The sequence below is a fragment of the Diceros bicornis genome, chromosome 7 (assembly GCF_020826845.1).
Source record: "Diceros bicornis minor isolate mBicDic1 chromosome 7, mDicBic1.mat.cur, whole genome shotgun sequence".
NCBI classification, from domain to species: Eukaryota; Metazoa; Chordata; class Mammalia; order Perissodactyla; family Rhinocerotidae; genus Diceros; species Diceros bicornis.
Window position 1 is genome coordinate 15,657,894 of NC_080746.1, and position 17,585 is coordinate 15,675,478.

General features: G+C 42.0%; 1 protein-coding gene across 2 annotated transcripts in view; it reads right to left on the reverse strand.

The window, feature by feature from the left end:
* Positions 1 to 17,585, reverse strand: part of SORL1 (sortilin related receptor 1) — a 160,399-nt gene that overhangs the window by 76,246 nt on the left and 66,568 nt on the right. For both annotated transcript variants that reach the window (XM_058544989.1, XM_058544988.1), the window contains exons 12-14: positions 14,196 to 14,284; positions 4,466 to 4,644; positions 2,585 to 2,771 (exon numbers count right to left, since the gene is read on the reverse strand). In XM_058544989.1, the coding sequence (XP_058400972.1) occupies positions 2,585 to 2,771; positions 4,466 to 4,644; positions 14,196 to 14,284 (455 nt within the window). The remainder of the gene's footprint in view (positions 1 to 2,584; positions 2,772 to 4,465; positions 4,645 to 14,195; positions 14,285 to 17,585) is intronic.

Below are 17,585 nucleotides of genomic sequence, written 5' to 3' on the forward strand. Positions count from 1 at the left end.
ACTGTAGGTCAGGACCTAGTGGGCTGTGAAAGCACGCTGGAGGGTGAAGACTAGCTTCCTCCCCTCCCTGAAAGAATAGAAGATTGCAAAACTCATCACACTTAAATGTTATCTCATAAAACTTTTGTTTTAATCATATCTGTGCATGTGTCTACCTATACAAACATGTGTAGGTACAGGGTCATGCTATTAAATGCATTGCATTCTAGGGGTTTCACTCAAAAGTGTGAAGGCTACACTTACGGGCAATGTGGGGAAATATAAAGGTGTAAAGAAACTACCCTGAAATCACGGAACATGTGGGCCAATAGTTGAACTGCCCAGTGAGGTCTGCAAGGACTGTCAGAAGTGACCTGACCTTCAAACGCGGTCATCACTCAGGAGCTGAACTAAAGGACAGATACTACAAGCTCTCTCGTTCTTATTTCCCCTCCTGTTGTCCATCTTCAGACCACTTCCCTTCTCACTGCCATAGTCTAAGGCCACCAAACATTTCCAAGAGCCACACAGTCAGGCTGGCTCCTTTCTGGCAGCCTCAGCAAACAGAGAAACAACAGGATGGCCTGAAATCAATACACCCTCTACTATTTTCATGGGTCCTCGCCCTCATGATCTCATTTGGCCTTCAGCCCAACTCCATGAGGGGCAGGGAGGTGGTTTTCTGGGTCTATAATAAAAACTCAGCCCCCAGTGGGTTTCCACGAGTCAGCTGGGGTATGCATGGTACATCAATGGGAGCCAGGCCAGGTTCCCAAGAAGGCACACCAGCCCCTGGTTTTTGTTTTTTGTTGTTGTTGTTGTTTGGGGAGGAGGTGTAGATTTTAGAGAAAAAGCATAATAGTGGACACTAAGAAAAAAAATCAAAGATTTGTTAGATTTTCTTACATATTTTTGATTTCATTTTATTTTGAAGTACTTAATGGGGTTAAAAGAGGGAAGAGAGGGCACCATAATCTTTTCCGGGATTAGGGCCTCTACGGTCAGAGGAACTACCTCGGGCCAGCAAAAGCTGTCAGATCAGAATTACAAATGTGGGGTATCTAAGGGAGAGCAGAAGGCAGCAAAGGGGCATTGAACTGACATCACTGGGAACATCAAACAGCTGTGGGGTTTTGCCACTGAAGCACCTTTGCTATTATCTTAGGACCACACAACTTTCAAAGAGAACGCACATCTTGCTCCGCCTAATGCCCTGCTGCTCAGAGGGTGGGTTTGCAGATAAGAGCCTCAGGGTCCTCCAGAGCCTGGCAGAACTGCAGATCCCTGGAACTAGAGTCCGAACTTGCATTTTAACAAGACCCCAGGTGATTCATATGCACATTCAAGCTCCAGAAGCATTGGTCCAGGACAGGAGTTGGCCAAATCTGGTTAGCTGTGTCTGTAAATAAAGATTTATGGGCTCACAGCCACGCCCACTCGTCTCCAGCTGCTTTCAGGCTAACACAGGCAAAGCTGAGTAGCTGCAACAGAGACCATATGGCCTGCAAAGCCTAAAATGTGACTCCATGGCCCTGTTCCAACCTCTGGACTAGAACACATCAGAGGTTTCTGGCTTTAGTCAAGATAAGTGTGGCTTTCCAAAGCAAACTTTAGTTTCTTTGTGCCTTAGCAACTACTGAAAAATGAGTTACGTGCTTACGTTCAATACCCTGCTCTACTGACAGCCCTACCTAACCTGGAATGATTTCGTGCTAGAATACAGACTCGAGGGACTGCCTAAGTGCTCTGCTGCTAGAATCATCTCCCTAAAGCTAAGCTCTGTTCTGATCCTCAACTCCCCTCAAAAGTCTTCAAAGACACCCTCATACCCCTATCGTAGTTTCTTTTTAGCCTCATCTCCACTCACTGACTCTACTTGAGACATCCAATCTAAACCACCAACTACACTCCCCTGCCTCCACACCCTCACATGGCTGCTACAGCTTCTTAGAAAGCTCCTGTCCACATATCCAGATGCTTCCTTAAGGCCCCTCTCACAGTGCTTCCTCCAGAAATTTCCTGATTCCCCAATAGCAAATCACTTCCTGTCAATAATCACAATACAAGTACCCATTCGTCCTCCAAGGTACTCACAGCTCTCCACCTCCTGTTACAATTATTTGTGCACATGTCATTTCTTCTACGTTTAGCATTCTCAGCAGTGCCTTGGATATGCTACTTAAGGACTAATGAATAGATAAATATATATATACTAACATTCCCTCATTTCAGATAAAGAAATAAATTCCCTCTAGAATAGGGCTCCTAAGAAAAAGGAATTTTCTGCAATGGAACCTTCAGTATGTTCTCTTTTTGGGTTGCCCTCATACATATAAATCCCAGAGTGATCTACTCCTAAATAAATTACTGCAGCTTCCCTGGGCTGTAACACTTCAACCATATTACATGCCTGTGAGAACTACATGGAATAACCTATGTAAAAAGTGCTGAGCACAGTTCCTGGAACATACGAGATGCTTAATAAATATTTGTTTCCTAGGATTCTCTTCCTTTCCTCAGCAGAAGGGACCATGCCCTAGTCTGTTTCCCATACTGCTGAGTGAATAAAACATGACTCAATCCTGGGCACTGATGAAGAACCAACCATTCATAGTCCTCTCGGGTGCAGGAGCAGTTGGACACGACCACTGGCCTGTCAAAGTCTTCTCCATTAAAGCACGTTGCATGGGGTATCCTCCGTTTGAAAACAGTCTTGTGTCCAAGCAAACACTCGTTGCCCCGCTCATCAGACGGTGACCACAGCTTGTAGTCATTCTCTGTGCAGGGAACCCCTGAGGGAAAGCGAATGCAGCATGAAGCATCAGAGGCAGACCCAAGTGGGATTCCCTGTCCTTCTGTCCCTCAGCCCAGCTGCCCACTTCCTGCCTGGCAGGCGCACAGGCCTCTGGAGCTGTCACAAACATCCATCAGCTTGCTCTGAGGGTGGGCGGCACCCAAGCAACTGAAAGTGGTACCTCCAAAGCTGGGAAGAAGCAAGCCACCTCTGGCACTATCCAAACTTCTGAAATATTTTAGCAGATTCCACAGGTCCCTTTAGAATTAGGTACCCAGAGGTGTTTATCTCCCAGGGAATTAGGGAAAGGTTGAGTCCTTAATAGATGGCATCATTCAGGAGTATTGGTCCCGGCCTGCTCCCTGGGGTGATACGGGCACATCTGGTAGGATGACCCAAGAGCAACACAGAATTTGTTGTCACTGCCTGGAAGGTACAGGATCTTCATGGAAGGAGGGTCAGAAACGGTAAGACAAGGGGGACGATCACTCCATCTACTCACATTCACTCAAAATTTAAGTAGGGTGTTTTCTACAGGAATTCCAAAGTATACCTATGTCTACATTGGTACTTTATGTCTTTTTTTATGTATGTGTCTTCGGTCAGATTAAATGCTGCCTGAAATTGATAAATTGTCAATTCAATGCGATAAACTGTCAATTCAATGCCATTCAAATCAGCAAGTACTTATTAAACTCTTACTGACTGTCAGGCTGTCCAGTGGGGGAAAAATAAATATGCACAGGACAGGTTCTTGTTTCTAAGAACCTTATAACCTAGTTGATGGGAGATGATACAGAGTGACAGATGCAAATTTTTAATTCAAGGCTTGATGAGTCCGCCTATGCTCTGGACACAGAGAAGAGGGAAGAGGTCTTCTGGTGGGGATTTTAGCTGCCAAGTGCATTGGATCCTGAAACATGAAAAGGATTCAGGAGCCAGCCCAGTGGTGTAATGGTTAAGTTTGCACGCTCCACTTCAGTGGCCCGGGGTTCACAGGTTTGGATCCCGGGTGCGGACCTACACACCACTCATCAAGCCATGCTGTGGTGGTGTCCCATGTATAAAGTAGAGGAAGATTGGCAAAGATGTTAGCTCAGGGCCAATCTTGCTCACACACACACAAAAAAAGATTTCAACTGGTGGAAATTGAATGGGTGGCACAGGGGGCATTCCAGGCCACTGGAACAATAATGTCAACCAAGGCAGGGAAGGAGAAGGCAGGGTTACATGGAGGGCAGGGGAGGAAGGAGGATGCTGAGGAGTTTCACTTCTCCCTCCTTACTTACACATCCTGTACCTAGACTGGCAGATCGTGATGAGATCCTACACTGCCCTGGGAGGACCGTGCATCATTTGGCACACTGCCTTTCACATAGTAGTTACTTGCTGAATTTGTCAAACTGGAACTGCTGACTTAGAAGAATGCTTTTCATTCATTCACATGTTCAACATACATATACCTAAACATGCTACATGCCAGTGACTGCACGGGAAATGAAGATACAAAAGAGTAACATATGGTCCTATTAAGAATTGTCTCAGTAATTGCCTCTGTATTTCTCACTCACTCACTATACACGTGCCCATCTCCTTCAATGGATCACAAACTCTTCTGGGTACAGAGTATCTAAGCCGATGCTTTCGTCAATAACTATTTCTATGAAAAGAGCTGAAGAGGTGGCAGCTTACCCAAGGCACCCGTGGCGTTGACCTGGAGGATCAGCCAGCTGTGGACATTCTCCTTATTGGAGCCAAAGATGGTGAAAATGGTGCTCTTCTCTCCAGGTTCCGTGAGGAGCCCATACACAAACACTGGCTTCTCGGAGAAGATGAATGTCTTCCAGGTCTCTCCTTCATTGGTACTGTATCTGCCCAAAAGCAAGTAAGAGAAGTCTTGTAGTTAAAGGCTCCAGGGCAAGGGCTTGGTTTCTAGATAACATTCACCAGTGATCCTGGGTTAAGGCAGGGAAAGTTTAAGGCTGTGTCAGAAAGCAAGTGCTCAGAGACTAATGCAGGCACAGGAGCCAGCCTGATGGGGCTCCAAGTGGCCAATTTGGGAAAATTTGAAAATAAAAAAGAAAAATGATGGTAATAGATATACACTGAATGAAAATAGGGCAAGGGTCTCTAAATGATACTAAAGGGGAGAGAGAAAGGGAGGAGGGAAATTTTTTCTTATATTACAATGCTACCTAATAAATGTTGACAACAATGACAGAATGAGATAAATGACCATTGTGTAACCCCCACTGTAATAACCGAGTCAGACAAGATCATCAGTGGATGCTGAAACCATTGGGTGAAAGAATGCAGGGAACCAGGATATTCACAGTGTCTAAAGACATCAAGCCACAGATGAAGAGGAAATATAATTTTCAGTGGAATCTGAGAATCACAACCTTCACCAAACAGAGCATTACTAATAGTGGGACAACCTGACAATAGGTGGCCCCTGCATAAAGCATTGAGGGTAAGACATTATCTATGTGCTGTTCTGTGCAGTGGGACACATCTAGAATGTGGAACATTCTACATGACAACTGGTCTGGATTCTTCAAAAAAAATCAAGGCCACGAAAAACAAACAAACAAGGCAGAGGCTTGTTATAGATAAGAGACTAAAGGGGTGTAACAACCATATCAATATGTAAACCTTGACTGAATCCAGGATTGGAAAAAAAAAAAGGAGCTATAAATAATATGGGATGACTGAGAGAAAAATAAATATAGTGTAGAAGTAATAGTGAGTTCATGTTCATTTTCTTAGGTGTGATAACGGCATTCCGATTGCATAGGAAAATACCCTTATTTTTTTGGAGATACGTGTTTAAGGATTTAGCTGTGAAGGGGCATGATGGCTACAACTTTCTTTCAAATGATTCAGCAAACAAAGGATAGACAGACAGACAGATGGATAGGATAAATAGATAGACAGACAGACAGATAGATGGTAGACAGACAGACAGGATAAACAGATAGAAGTAAAGAAAATTGGTAAAATGTTAACAATTGATGTTTCTAGGTTACACAAGTGTTCTTTATACAATTCTTCCAAATTTTCCTGTGGTCTTAAAAATAAAAAGTTGGAGGAAAAGCATGTCCTGCGAAAAGTCTCCAAGGCAGACTACATCAGAAGAAAGCAAGCCCTTGAAAAAATAAGCAGCACTGAAGTAACTGTACTAATTTTAAATTATCTTTGCATTGAAGAGGAGCAGGAGGAGGAGGAGGAGGAATGCTACCTGACACTTACTTCATCATCCAGTGAGCTGTGAGATGCTCAACATCAGAAACCACTCAATTAGAGCTTCCTTTAGGATCACAGAGCTATTGGTTCTCTCTTAAATCCTAATATATACAAAACTTATTTTTCCTTCACTTTTCCTGTAGTTTTGAGATTTTAGTTTTACTCCCCCAGCATCCTAACACTTGACATAAATCTCTTTAAGACCTCACTGGATCCAAACACTTCCCCTTGAACTGAGATTTTGCAAGAAGGCTATGGGTTAAACCAAGTGACGGGGTTACAAGGCAGCATAAAGAACATCAATGATCCCCTCCCCCCAGGTGATCCCCTCTACAGACCTTCCAAAGAGGAGAAACTCCCATCTGGCTGATGTGCTTTCGGTTTAACCCAGTTTGGAAGCAGAAATGGGGATAAGTTAACTCATTCATGTGCCAATGTGACAAGCTAAAGGCCTGGTACCACTTTTAAAGCAAAGTGAACCAGCAGAGTTGGCCTCTTCACCAGACATGATCAGAGCTACCCGTCTGCTCTGTGATAATTCTGGAAGTCCATCCATTGGCACATTGCCTAGTTAATTCTATGTAAGAGCTCCTCAAACCCAAGATAACCTGGAGAAATGAATCATCCTACTTCTTGAGAGGTTCCCAAGGACTCTGAAAATAACGCATTAATGAGACTAATAAGAAGGTGCATGGCCGAGCACAGCCTTGTATCTGAGAATAAACTGCACATTTAGAAAATGGTGCTTTTTCAGAATTTCAGGGACAGGGCAGTCACATTATCAACTGCAACAGTTAAGAGAACTTCTATTCTGGACTGAATTCTGACCCCTAAAGGAGAACTTGTCTTGATGAAGTGCAAATGACAAGAACCTTGCAAGAAAACAAAGCAAGTCACCTCTGTACTCCTAATAGTCAGGGAAGAGGATACAGGCCCGAGTCTTTAGGAATGGAGATTTCAATATGTTCTGAAAAAAATATAGACATATTCCCATGGCCAAAAACTCTCAAGAGGATGGGAAGATCATTTACAACCAAGGGCAAAAACTTATGTCTTTTTTTTTTTTTTGCAAGGAAGATTAGCCCTGAGCTAACATCTGTGCCTATCTTCCTCTACTTTATATGGGACGCCGCCACAGCATGGCCTGACAAGCAGTGCGTCTGTGCGCGCCCGAGATCTGAACCTGCGAACCTTGGGCCGAAGTGGAGGGCGTGAACTTAACTGCTACGCCACCAGGCCAGCCCCGCCAAGGGCAAAAACTTAAAGAGCAGTAGTAACCCGCTAGTTAATTCTAGCTGTAATTCTTACAGCTGGTAATGTGTAGGAACAGTGGCCAGACAACTCAAGTTCAAAATAAGTCAAAGATTACGCTTCCAGTTACCTAAATAATTAGTACATCAGTGTGTCAGTAGGAAGATGGGTTGGTTACCTAGTAAGTGCTATAAAGAATCAGAATGAAATAGGATCATCTTACTGATGTGCAATAAATACATAAATAGTATAAATTGGTATAAATAGTAACAATGGAAAAAAAAAGGCAGAACTACTCAATTTCTATTTTGGCTTTATGTTTTATCAAGGAGAATGATCTTCAAACTGGACAAGGCAGAAAAAAACAAGGAAGTTAAAGGAAAATAAAGTACAATTGAGGGAACTGAAAGACTTAAAGATATGATTACAGAGTTCCTTTTAATAATCTCTAAAAGAATCATGGAGAACAGTGAGAGATCTTGAAGACTAGACGAGAAAAAATAGTTATATATCCCTAAAGAAGAAAGAGTGATTTCCAGAACAGACTATGAAACAGCTGATTTGAGAGAACGTAGAAAAGAAGGAAGTCAGGGCTGGGACCTCAAATGGTTTCACACACAAGTCACAACAAACTAATCCCATTTCCTTCTGTCATGGTAATTCTTGATTTGAGGAACAGGGTAATGATATAGAAGAATCTTTTTTTCATAAGGATCTTTGTGGACCACACAGTTGGATAAAATTCACTGTCAGTGAAACAAATCCCAGTGCTGATATATGGTTTGATCTCAACCCAAAATAAGACCTCGAGTTCTCAGAGAGCTCGACATATCTGTCGATGAGCTGGATAACGGTATGGAAGGTGAATCTACCAAATCTGCAAAGGGTACAAGGCTGATGGTACAGATAATACAATAAATGCCAAGAACAGAATTTAAAACATTTTCATTACACCAAAAGAAGAAGCAAAAAATGAGAATAAAAATAAAGTTCCACATGCAGCTTCAAAAATCTACCTGCTCAAATATAGGATGGAGATAATCTGGTCTTTAATAAGATCTGTAAGAAAAAAGGATCTCTGGGTTTTTTAGTTAAACTGAACTTAATCTTCTGATACAGGTTACAACATGAATAAATCTCAGAAATATTATGCTGAGTAAAAGAAGCCAAATACAAACAAATGGAATCCTGAAATAGGCACAATTAAACTATGGTGATAAAAATATAATCAGAACAGCTATTGTCACTAAGAGGGGAGGCAGTGTGGTGAGGGGTAGTATTGACTGGGAAGGGGCACACAGGTATTCTCTGGGGTGATGGAAATGCTCTACATCTTGACATGCACCCTGCAGAACTAATTAAATGATGTCTTTAAGATACGAGCATGTTCAGAGCTGGTCTTCCTCGGCAAAAAGAGGAGGATTAGCACGGATGTTAGCTCAGGGCTGATCTTCCTCACCAAAAAAAAGAAAAAAAAAAAAGATATGAGCATGTTGTGGTGTGTAAAGGATACCTCAATTAAAAAAAAAAAAATTTAGTAGAAGCTACCAGTTTGAAGTGGTTGTCAAAAGCATAAAAACAGGGACCTGTCTGGTGGCGTAGTGGTTAAGTTCCCACATTCCTCTTTGGCGGCCCCAGGGTTCGCAGGTTCAAATCCTGGGCATGGACCTACACACTGCTCATCAAGCCATACTGTAGCGGCATCCCATATACAAAATAGAGGAAGACGGGCACAGATGTTAGCTCAGGGCTAATCTTTCTCACCAAAAAGAGGAAGACTAGCAATAGATGTTAGCTCAGGGCCGATCTTCCTCACCAAAAAAAAAAAAAAAGAAAAAGAAATCATAAAAACAGTCTTGGGTTTTTATTAACAGAAACTCAGTGTCCAGAATCATGTAGGTATTAATCCCTGTATGTTTCAGGCTATTGGAGTCAGATCCAGGTCTCACATTTTAAGGCACTGACATCATGTGGTGGATCTAAAGAAGAACCTAGACGGTGAAGAATCAGGATCCTACGGCCCAGGAGGAAAGGAACTTGGGCTGTTTACCATGGAATGGGAGACACTCAGGAGGACAGGGAAGGGGTCCTCCAATATCTCAAAGGCTTCCAGGTTAAAGAGGAAATATGTGTTGTGTGTGTCTCCTGGGAGCAGAACCAAGCCCACTGAATAGAAACTGGAGTGAGGAGAATCTGGGCTTTCTCTGACCTGAGAACTTTCATTCATAAAGGAATAAATGAATAAATAAATGAGTGAATGAATGAATAACTGTCCCAAAGTGAAATGGAAGCTCCTTTTGATCTGGCAAATTACCCATGACCAGAATTGTTCAAGTAAAGACTGGATGATCATCTACCACAGATGACACAGACAAAATTCTTGGAAGGGCTGGTGGAAGCTGACCCAGATGATGCGGTATGTCCAGATTCCTGCTGGATATCCTTACCCCTGGACACCCCATGGCCACTTCAATTCAACTTGTCCAAATCTGCATTCATCCCACGGCCCTTCAGGCCTGCTCCTTTTCCTCTGCTTTCCTATGAGTGCTATGACTATCTTGCCCTGTCACCCTCAGTCTAATCAAAAAGCAAGTCCTGTAGACTTAGGCCTCAAACCCACCTCACCATCATCTCTCACCTCCAGTCTTGCTCCTCCGAAATTCATCCTCCTCAACTTGCCAGAGCCATCTTCCTACAATTTAAAATCCTCAAAAGGACCCTATTATTTCAAAAGCAAAGTCTAATCTGTCCAGTGCTTCCTGTAAGGTCCTCCAGGCCCCGGCCCCTACCTACATACCTACCTCAAACCCCATTTCTCACCACCCCCACCTTGCAATTTGCATCCTATTAATACTAAAGAGCTGCACTTTCCATGCTGATTCATGTTGTGTCTCTGCTCAAGCTCTTTCTAACCCTGGAATGGCATTCCAACCCTGCTTTTGTCCTTGAAATCTCAGTTCAAGTTTCCTCTCCTCCCAGAAGCCTTCTCGTCTCCCTGGCCCTCATTCTGTGCCCCCACAGCACCCTGTGCTCACCTCCATCTTATATCTACTATATTTAAGCGACCTGATTTTGTGAGCGTCTTCGACTAGACTGCCATTTTCAGGAACTCGACCTCTTACTCACTTCTCTGCCCTTGGCAATTGGCACCTTTCCTAGCACACAAAAGGGACACTAATTAATGTTTGTTGAAAGAAATTAAATGAACTGCATGGAAATTTTTTTCTTTTTCACCCTATCTCTCAGTTTCTTAATAGTTAAAAGGTGCTAAGAACATCTGCTCCTCTATAACCCAAAGGGCCAAAGAAATCACACGGGGGTTAGAATAAAGTGGGAGGGCTCTCTTGGCACTGTCCCATTAAGTGTTTCCACGAGCATTAGGTGCTGCTCTCAAGTGAACAGGTTAACTCCCGCCTCCCACATTCTGGAGCTGGGGGGCTGCTTCCAGAACTTAGGTCCAGAAAAGAGAGCTGGCTCTGCTGGGTGTAGTCTTTGCAGTGGTTTTTCAGGACTCCCAGAGGGAAGCCCTACGAAATGGAAATCTCCAAGGAGGAAAGATGCTTCAGGGCAAGTCCAAAGGATTATTACTAACTACCAAAAATATCATTACGCAGATAGGCAAACTGCCGAGAAGAAATGGAAACTGATCTCATTTCTCATGATCAAGCTGATAAACCTGTGTCTGGGTCTTTTTGTTTGGTCAGAACACAAAAACCCAATAGCCTCTTCTCTGAAGAACACGGATTATATGCAAGAAAAACCTGCATGCCCTGAGCAGGTTCACGATGACAGCACGCTGAACGAACGAATAAGTGACTCCCAGCACAGGTTCTTATTTACTCATTTCAGACATGTAGACACAAGAGCAAACAAAGCGTTCTACTTCTCGCTCTCAATTTCAATTAACAATAACAAAGGGAACAGCCTCCATGGACAATCAAGGCAGACACTGAAACAAATAACAGTCGGTTCTTAGTTATCTGTTCTAATCAGGGAGAGAAAGGCATGAATAATTTAAAAGGGGAACAACCGAAAAAACAAAGGAAAAACCAAACTCTTACTTTAAGCAATGTTCCAACCTCTGTCCCCACTAAATCTCTCATTAAATTTACTGATGTTAGCCAGCCTGGCTTTCCTCTCTAAGGCTGAGTAAGTTTTGGGTCAGAAAGCTCCCTTTCCAAACAACCCCTTCCCCAGCCTCTCTCTCCAGCTGGCTCAGAAACATGACAGAGCCACAGTGAGCATGGGCAGCTCCCAGACGATGACTCACTCACCTTTGCATCCTAGAACAACATCTGGTTCACTGTAGATGTTCAACAAATGTTTGTGTAATTGACCTGAAATGATGCCTAAGAGAAATATGCTTGAGTTCCAGCTTGAAGCCCTAACTACTGACAAGTCACATTATTTCCTCATGTGAAAACTGAGGAAGGTGGACTGGGTCATCTCAGGTACCTCCGGGCACCACCAGGTTGCACACATTCAGGAGCAGCCCCTCCCGCTCACACTGCAGTCCAGAGATTGTCATTTACATAGAGCACAACGGGAGTGCCCCCGCCCCCCCGCAGCTGAGAAACTACCACACTAGCGTGCCCCTTTCAGTTTTATAAATCAGTAAAAAAAATAAGCAATCTTGGAAGACTAAGTATGCATGACCTATTTATTGAACAATCAAACATTTACTAAGTGTCTGCTAGCCGGCATAGAATAGAAATACCTGTCTTCAAAGACATTGCTAATGAGTTAAGGAATTCAGGCATATAATGAAAAGGAAACTAACAAAAGGACTCAGTATGTGATCAGTGCCAAATTAATGAGACAGCCAGTAAATGCTATGAGACTCTAAGGAGAGAGCGATCACCAAGGTGGGAGACCAGACGTAAAAGGGGCATGAAGCCCTACACCAGCAACAGAAATCCAGCTGGGTCAGAAGCAGCCTCCACTTACGCATGGGTACCATGGTAAATCACCGTCGTGGTTCGAGGATACAAACTAACTATAGTATCATTTCCTGCTTCTCTTCTGATGAAGCTGATAGCACACAGTGACAGGTCAAAAGCAGAGCAGCCGGAGAAGCAAAAAAACTCTGTGAGCAACACACTGAGTAAATGCCAGGTGGCTACACAGATTTAGGCCAAGCTCAGACTGATATTCAGGACACATGCACCTGTCAATAGGAGGCCTGAACGTATTCTCATGTGTGCAAATGCTTTATTTGAACCACACACACAGATGCCTCTGAATGACCTCTACTAATAGAGGAATGCTGTAGTGTCCATAAACCACAAGTCATTTTTAAATGTCTGGGGATGGGTTGATTTTCTGATCATGTTTTGCTCCAGCTAGTGCAGCAATGACGCTGCATTCCCTGAGCACATATGCACCGACAGATGGTGTAAGAGGACTAGAATCATGCTAATAACTTCAGAGAAGCCAGCTAGGAATGCAAATGTAATCTGTAGAAGAGTTAAACAAGGAAAATCGGAAACTGACTCTACAATCTGACTGCTGTGCAAAGAATGAAATGTATCCCTAGGAAGCCCAACTATGTCCCCTACTCTATTTCCCACATAGCAGTGTCCCACACATCACATTGTTTACTTGTGTATCTTACCACTAGAGGACAGACTCCTTAAGGGGGAGGGGGGGGGAACACATCCTGTTTACTGATGCACGGTACCACGCAGAATCAGTGCTTGCTAAATGTGTGAGATGGGAATTAACAAATTGATGGGTAAATAAGTGACAGCATAAATGTGGGAAGCACTGTGCTTTGTGACTGTCCCCATCTGAGCAAATACCAATCTGAATGTGGATACAGCGTTGCATATAAACAGAGCCTCTTCTGACTCTTGGCTCTAACGCAGAGCTGACCAGTGCCACACAGGCCAGAGAACAGACAGGTAGAATGCCAAATGCCAGTACTTTGCTTCTCTCTGCTTCTTTGAGGCCAGGCTGCTCAGCACATGTTAAATTAACCACAGGGGAAGCCAGCTGCTAAGATCTCTTTTTTCAAACCACCCACCTCTCTCTTGCTGCTGGCCCTGTTTCTAAAAGGAACAAAGAAAAAGGCCTTCTTCCTTGCACTAAACAAGAAGATTATAGAAGCCCTCTCCATCTTAAGTAATCCAGCTCACCGATTCAGCTCAAAAATGGGGAGAAGTGAGGGCCAGTCTGCCCTGACCCAATGTTAACAAAATTAACTGTTGTCCTAACTTGGACAAAAGCAATCAAAGGACTGGTTCTGAGAACACCACACTTAAGGAGGCAGAAGTTACAAACTCTTGACACTTTTGTTTTTCAGAGCAATCTACTGCAAAGCATACAGAACATAATTTAAAGACCCAAGTGCTAGTCTTGCCTGTCACTAACAAACGGAGAGACCTTGGGCAAGTGACTTTACCTTGCTGAGTCTCAGTTTTCTCATCTGTAAAAGGAAGCAGTTAACCCCAAATGTCTCTTCCAGGTCTATCTGTAAGAACCCCCAAAACCAAATGCATCACAGCAAAGTCAATTGGCTGTCAAGTTACATGCATTCTGAAATTATTACTCATGTATTATTTTTATTTACTGTTACTCATTCTATGAGTAAATCTGTGTACGTGTGTCGCATATAAAGCAATGAAAGACAAATTAGTCTCTAGTTAATTTTTTAGTCATTATTAATTTATAATTACATAGAGTTGTACTTTTTCAAATCAATAAAATTATTTCATGTGTTCCTCATGGCACTCCTTCGAGATAGGAAGAGCAGATTATTATTCCCATTTTATAGATAAGGAAAGTTTAAGTAATTACCCAAGGTCACAAATTGTGCTGTCAACAACCCAGTGCTGCAGAGACAGAATCCACTTATAATCACAGACTTCAATTTCTGGGAGAATGGTGTGTTGACAAAAGAAAAAGCTTCATCAGAGACACTTACTTCAGCTCATTGGTTTCCATGCCCTGGGCGATGGCCATGATGATGCCGCCATGATCTCCCCAAGTGTAGTAGTGAGGTCCGGGAAGAGCCTGAGGAGGAAAAGCCACGCTGATGCCACTGCTGTGCAGGTGACCAGGCAGGAATGAACTGTGCACACCACACGCACACAGGCATTCACACACACACACACGCACACACACACGGCAGCAATCCCAATCGCTTGAATACAATTTCTCAGTTTCCAGAGCACGCTCACATCCATCATCTCATCTGCTCCACACAACCCTGGGGATAGGCAGAGCAAGTTCTCATATCCCCATTTTTTTGCCAAACGAAGAAACTAGAGTTCCCATTAAAGTGGCAGACTGTAAACTGCAGAGGTAGGAGTCAAACCCAAATCTCTGACTCTCACCAACCGGCAATGAAAAATCAACCAACTGGAGTTCTGGTTCTACTATGATGGTTTAAGCCCACTACAGCCCATCCTTCCTGCTGGTTACAACTAAAAACTTTGGACAAAATATAAAAAACAGCTACCTGAGGGTGCTGAAAAGTAAAAGAAATCAGGCAGTTTGTGGAGGGGATTTAAAACGCAGAGAAGTTACCTGACCAGTTAGAGTTTCCAGGCATGGTTTTGCCCTGAGGGAAAACCCCAGTGGTGGAATAGCTCAGTCCTAGCCAGGTAGCTAAAACTTCAAGAGAAATAGTTTCTGCCTAAGGAATCAGGAAAAGAAGCCCCTGCAGGCCGGAGAGATGTGGATGGAATCCCGGGGGGGAGAAGGTTGAAGAAGTAAATCCTCTAATTCTGCATATCAACTCACATAAGTCTCAGCCTAACTCCTGAAGTATACACGTGTGGAACAGACCAAATCAGCACAGCAAAGGCTTAGTGAACTGAACTGAGATTTGAACTACCACACACAGAATGCAAGACAGAACTTCAGTCTGAATCTAAACAGGTTCATTACATGCTAAAACAAAAATAACATCCTCCAGAAGATTTCATTTTATGCATTGCATTTGCATATCCAGGATACAATCCAAAATTACTCCACATAAAAACATATCAGTAAAATATGTCCAGCTCTCAAGGGAAAAGACAATCAAAAGGTGCCAATCCCAAGGCAACACAAACATTGGAATTACCAAAGACTAAAATAGTTATCATAACTGTGTTCCATGAGGTAAAAGAAAATACATTTGAAATGAAGAAAAAACAAGAATTTTCCCCAGAAAAGTGGAAACTATTAAAAAAAAAAGAACTAAAAGAAAAGAATTTTGAACAAAAAATATATCTGAAATAAGAAATTCACTGATGGGCTCAACAACAGAATAGAAATGACAGACGAATTAGTGAACTTAAGAGATAAATATAGAATAGTAGAAATTATCTATTCTAAAGAACATACAGAAAAAAAGATTAAAAAAAAAAGAGTGCCAAGGACCTGTGGGACAATAACAAAAGGTATAACATGTGTAATTGGAGTCCAAGATGAACAGGAGAAAGGAACTGGCACAGAAAAAATATTTGAAGAAATAACGGCTAAAAATTTCCCAAATTCGGTGAAAAACATAAATTTATAGATTCAAGATCAGTGTCTGCAAAAATGATAAACACAAAGAAAACCACACCTAGAGACATCATAACAAAACTGCTGAAAACCAAAGATAAGGAAAAAAAAATCTTGACGCATCTAGAGAAAAATGACACATTACATACAGGAAAGTGATAAGTGAAATGCCTACAGATTTCTCATCAGAAACCAGGGAAGCAAGAAGATAGCAGACATCTTTAAAGAAGTGAAAGAAAATTACCATCAACCCAGAATTCTATATCCAAAAAACATATCCTCCGGGAATGAAGGTGAAATAAAGAGATTCTCAAATCGAAGGAAAACCAAGAAAATGCATAGCCAGAAAGTCTGCTCTTCCAGAAATGCTGCAGGAATTTCTAGGCTGTAGGAAAATTTACCAGGGGGAAACACAGATCTTCAGGAATGATGGAAGAACAAGAGAAATGGTAAATACCTAGATAAACACAAAAGACTGCTTTTTTCCTCTTAAGTTCTTTAAAATTGATACGATGATTTAAAGCAAACAGAAAAACATCGTCTTGTGGGTTTTTTGGTGAATTTCAACATGACACACAGGACAACAATAACAAAAAGATGGGGGGAAAAGAAAAGGGACTTCTACAATTGCAAGATTTCTAAACTTTATGTTAAGTGTAGTATTATGTAAGTGCAATATATATTCAAAAAAGATTATGAAAGATTAAATATGTATAAATATATAAATTAATAAATAAATAAAAATTAGACCTAAATCCAACCTTATCAATAATTATTTTAAATGCTCATGGTCTAAGTGTTTCAGTTAAAAAGGAGAGGTTGGCAGAATGAATAAAAAAGCAAGATCGTATATAAGAAACACTTCATATATAAAGACACAGATGAGTAGAAAGTAAATGGATGGTAAAAGATACACTATCCAAACAGTAAATATAAGAAGGCTGGAGTATTTCAAAACCAGATAAAACAGACCTCAAGAGGGGCCAGCCCAGTGGCGTAGCAGTTAAGTGCACGTGCTCTGCTTTGGTGGCCTGAGGGTTCACAGACTCAGATCCCCGGCACACACTGATGCATTGCTCGTCAGGCCATGCTGGGGCGGTGTCCCATATAAAGTAGAGGAAGATGGGCACAGATGTTAGCCCAGGGCCAATCTTCCTCAGCAAAAAGAGGAGGATTGGCATTGGATGTTAGCTCAGGGCTGATCTCCTCACAAAAAAAAAAAAAAAAATTGACCTCAAGATAAAGGGTATTACCACAGATAAAGAGGGATATTTCATAATGATAAAGGGGATAATTAATCAGAAAAGATTATAAATGTGCATGCACTTAATAACAGAGCCTCAAAATACATAAAGTAAAACACGACAGGATTTAAAGGAAAAATAGACAATTCCACAACTTACCACCCCTCTCTCAGCAATTTACAGAACTAGCCAAAAAGAAAAAAAAAGGTCAGTAGTAAGAACAGAGAAGATCCAAACAACAAGGCATCAACCACCTCTATATAAGTAATATCTGTGGAACACCACATCCAACAACTGCAGAATACACATTCCTTTCTAACGCATATGATACATTCACCAAGATAGACCACATATTGGATCACAAAGCAAATTCCAATAAATCTAAAGGGACTGAAATCAGACAAAGAATATTCTCTGACTACAAGGAAATTAAATTAGAGATCAATAATAAGATATCTATGAAAACTTCAGATAAGTTATTTAGAAAAAGGTCGTTTAGTTTTCACATATCAGTAAAAGACAAAAAGCAAAAGGGACATTATGAAGTGATAAAAATGTTTTGGAATTAGAGAGTG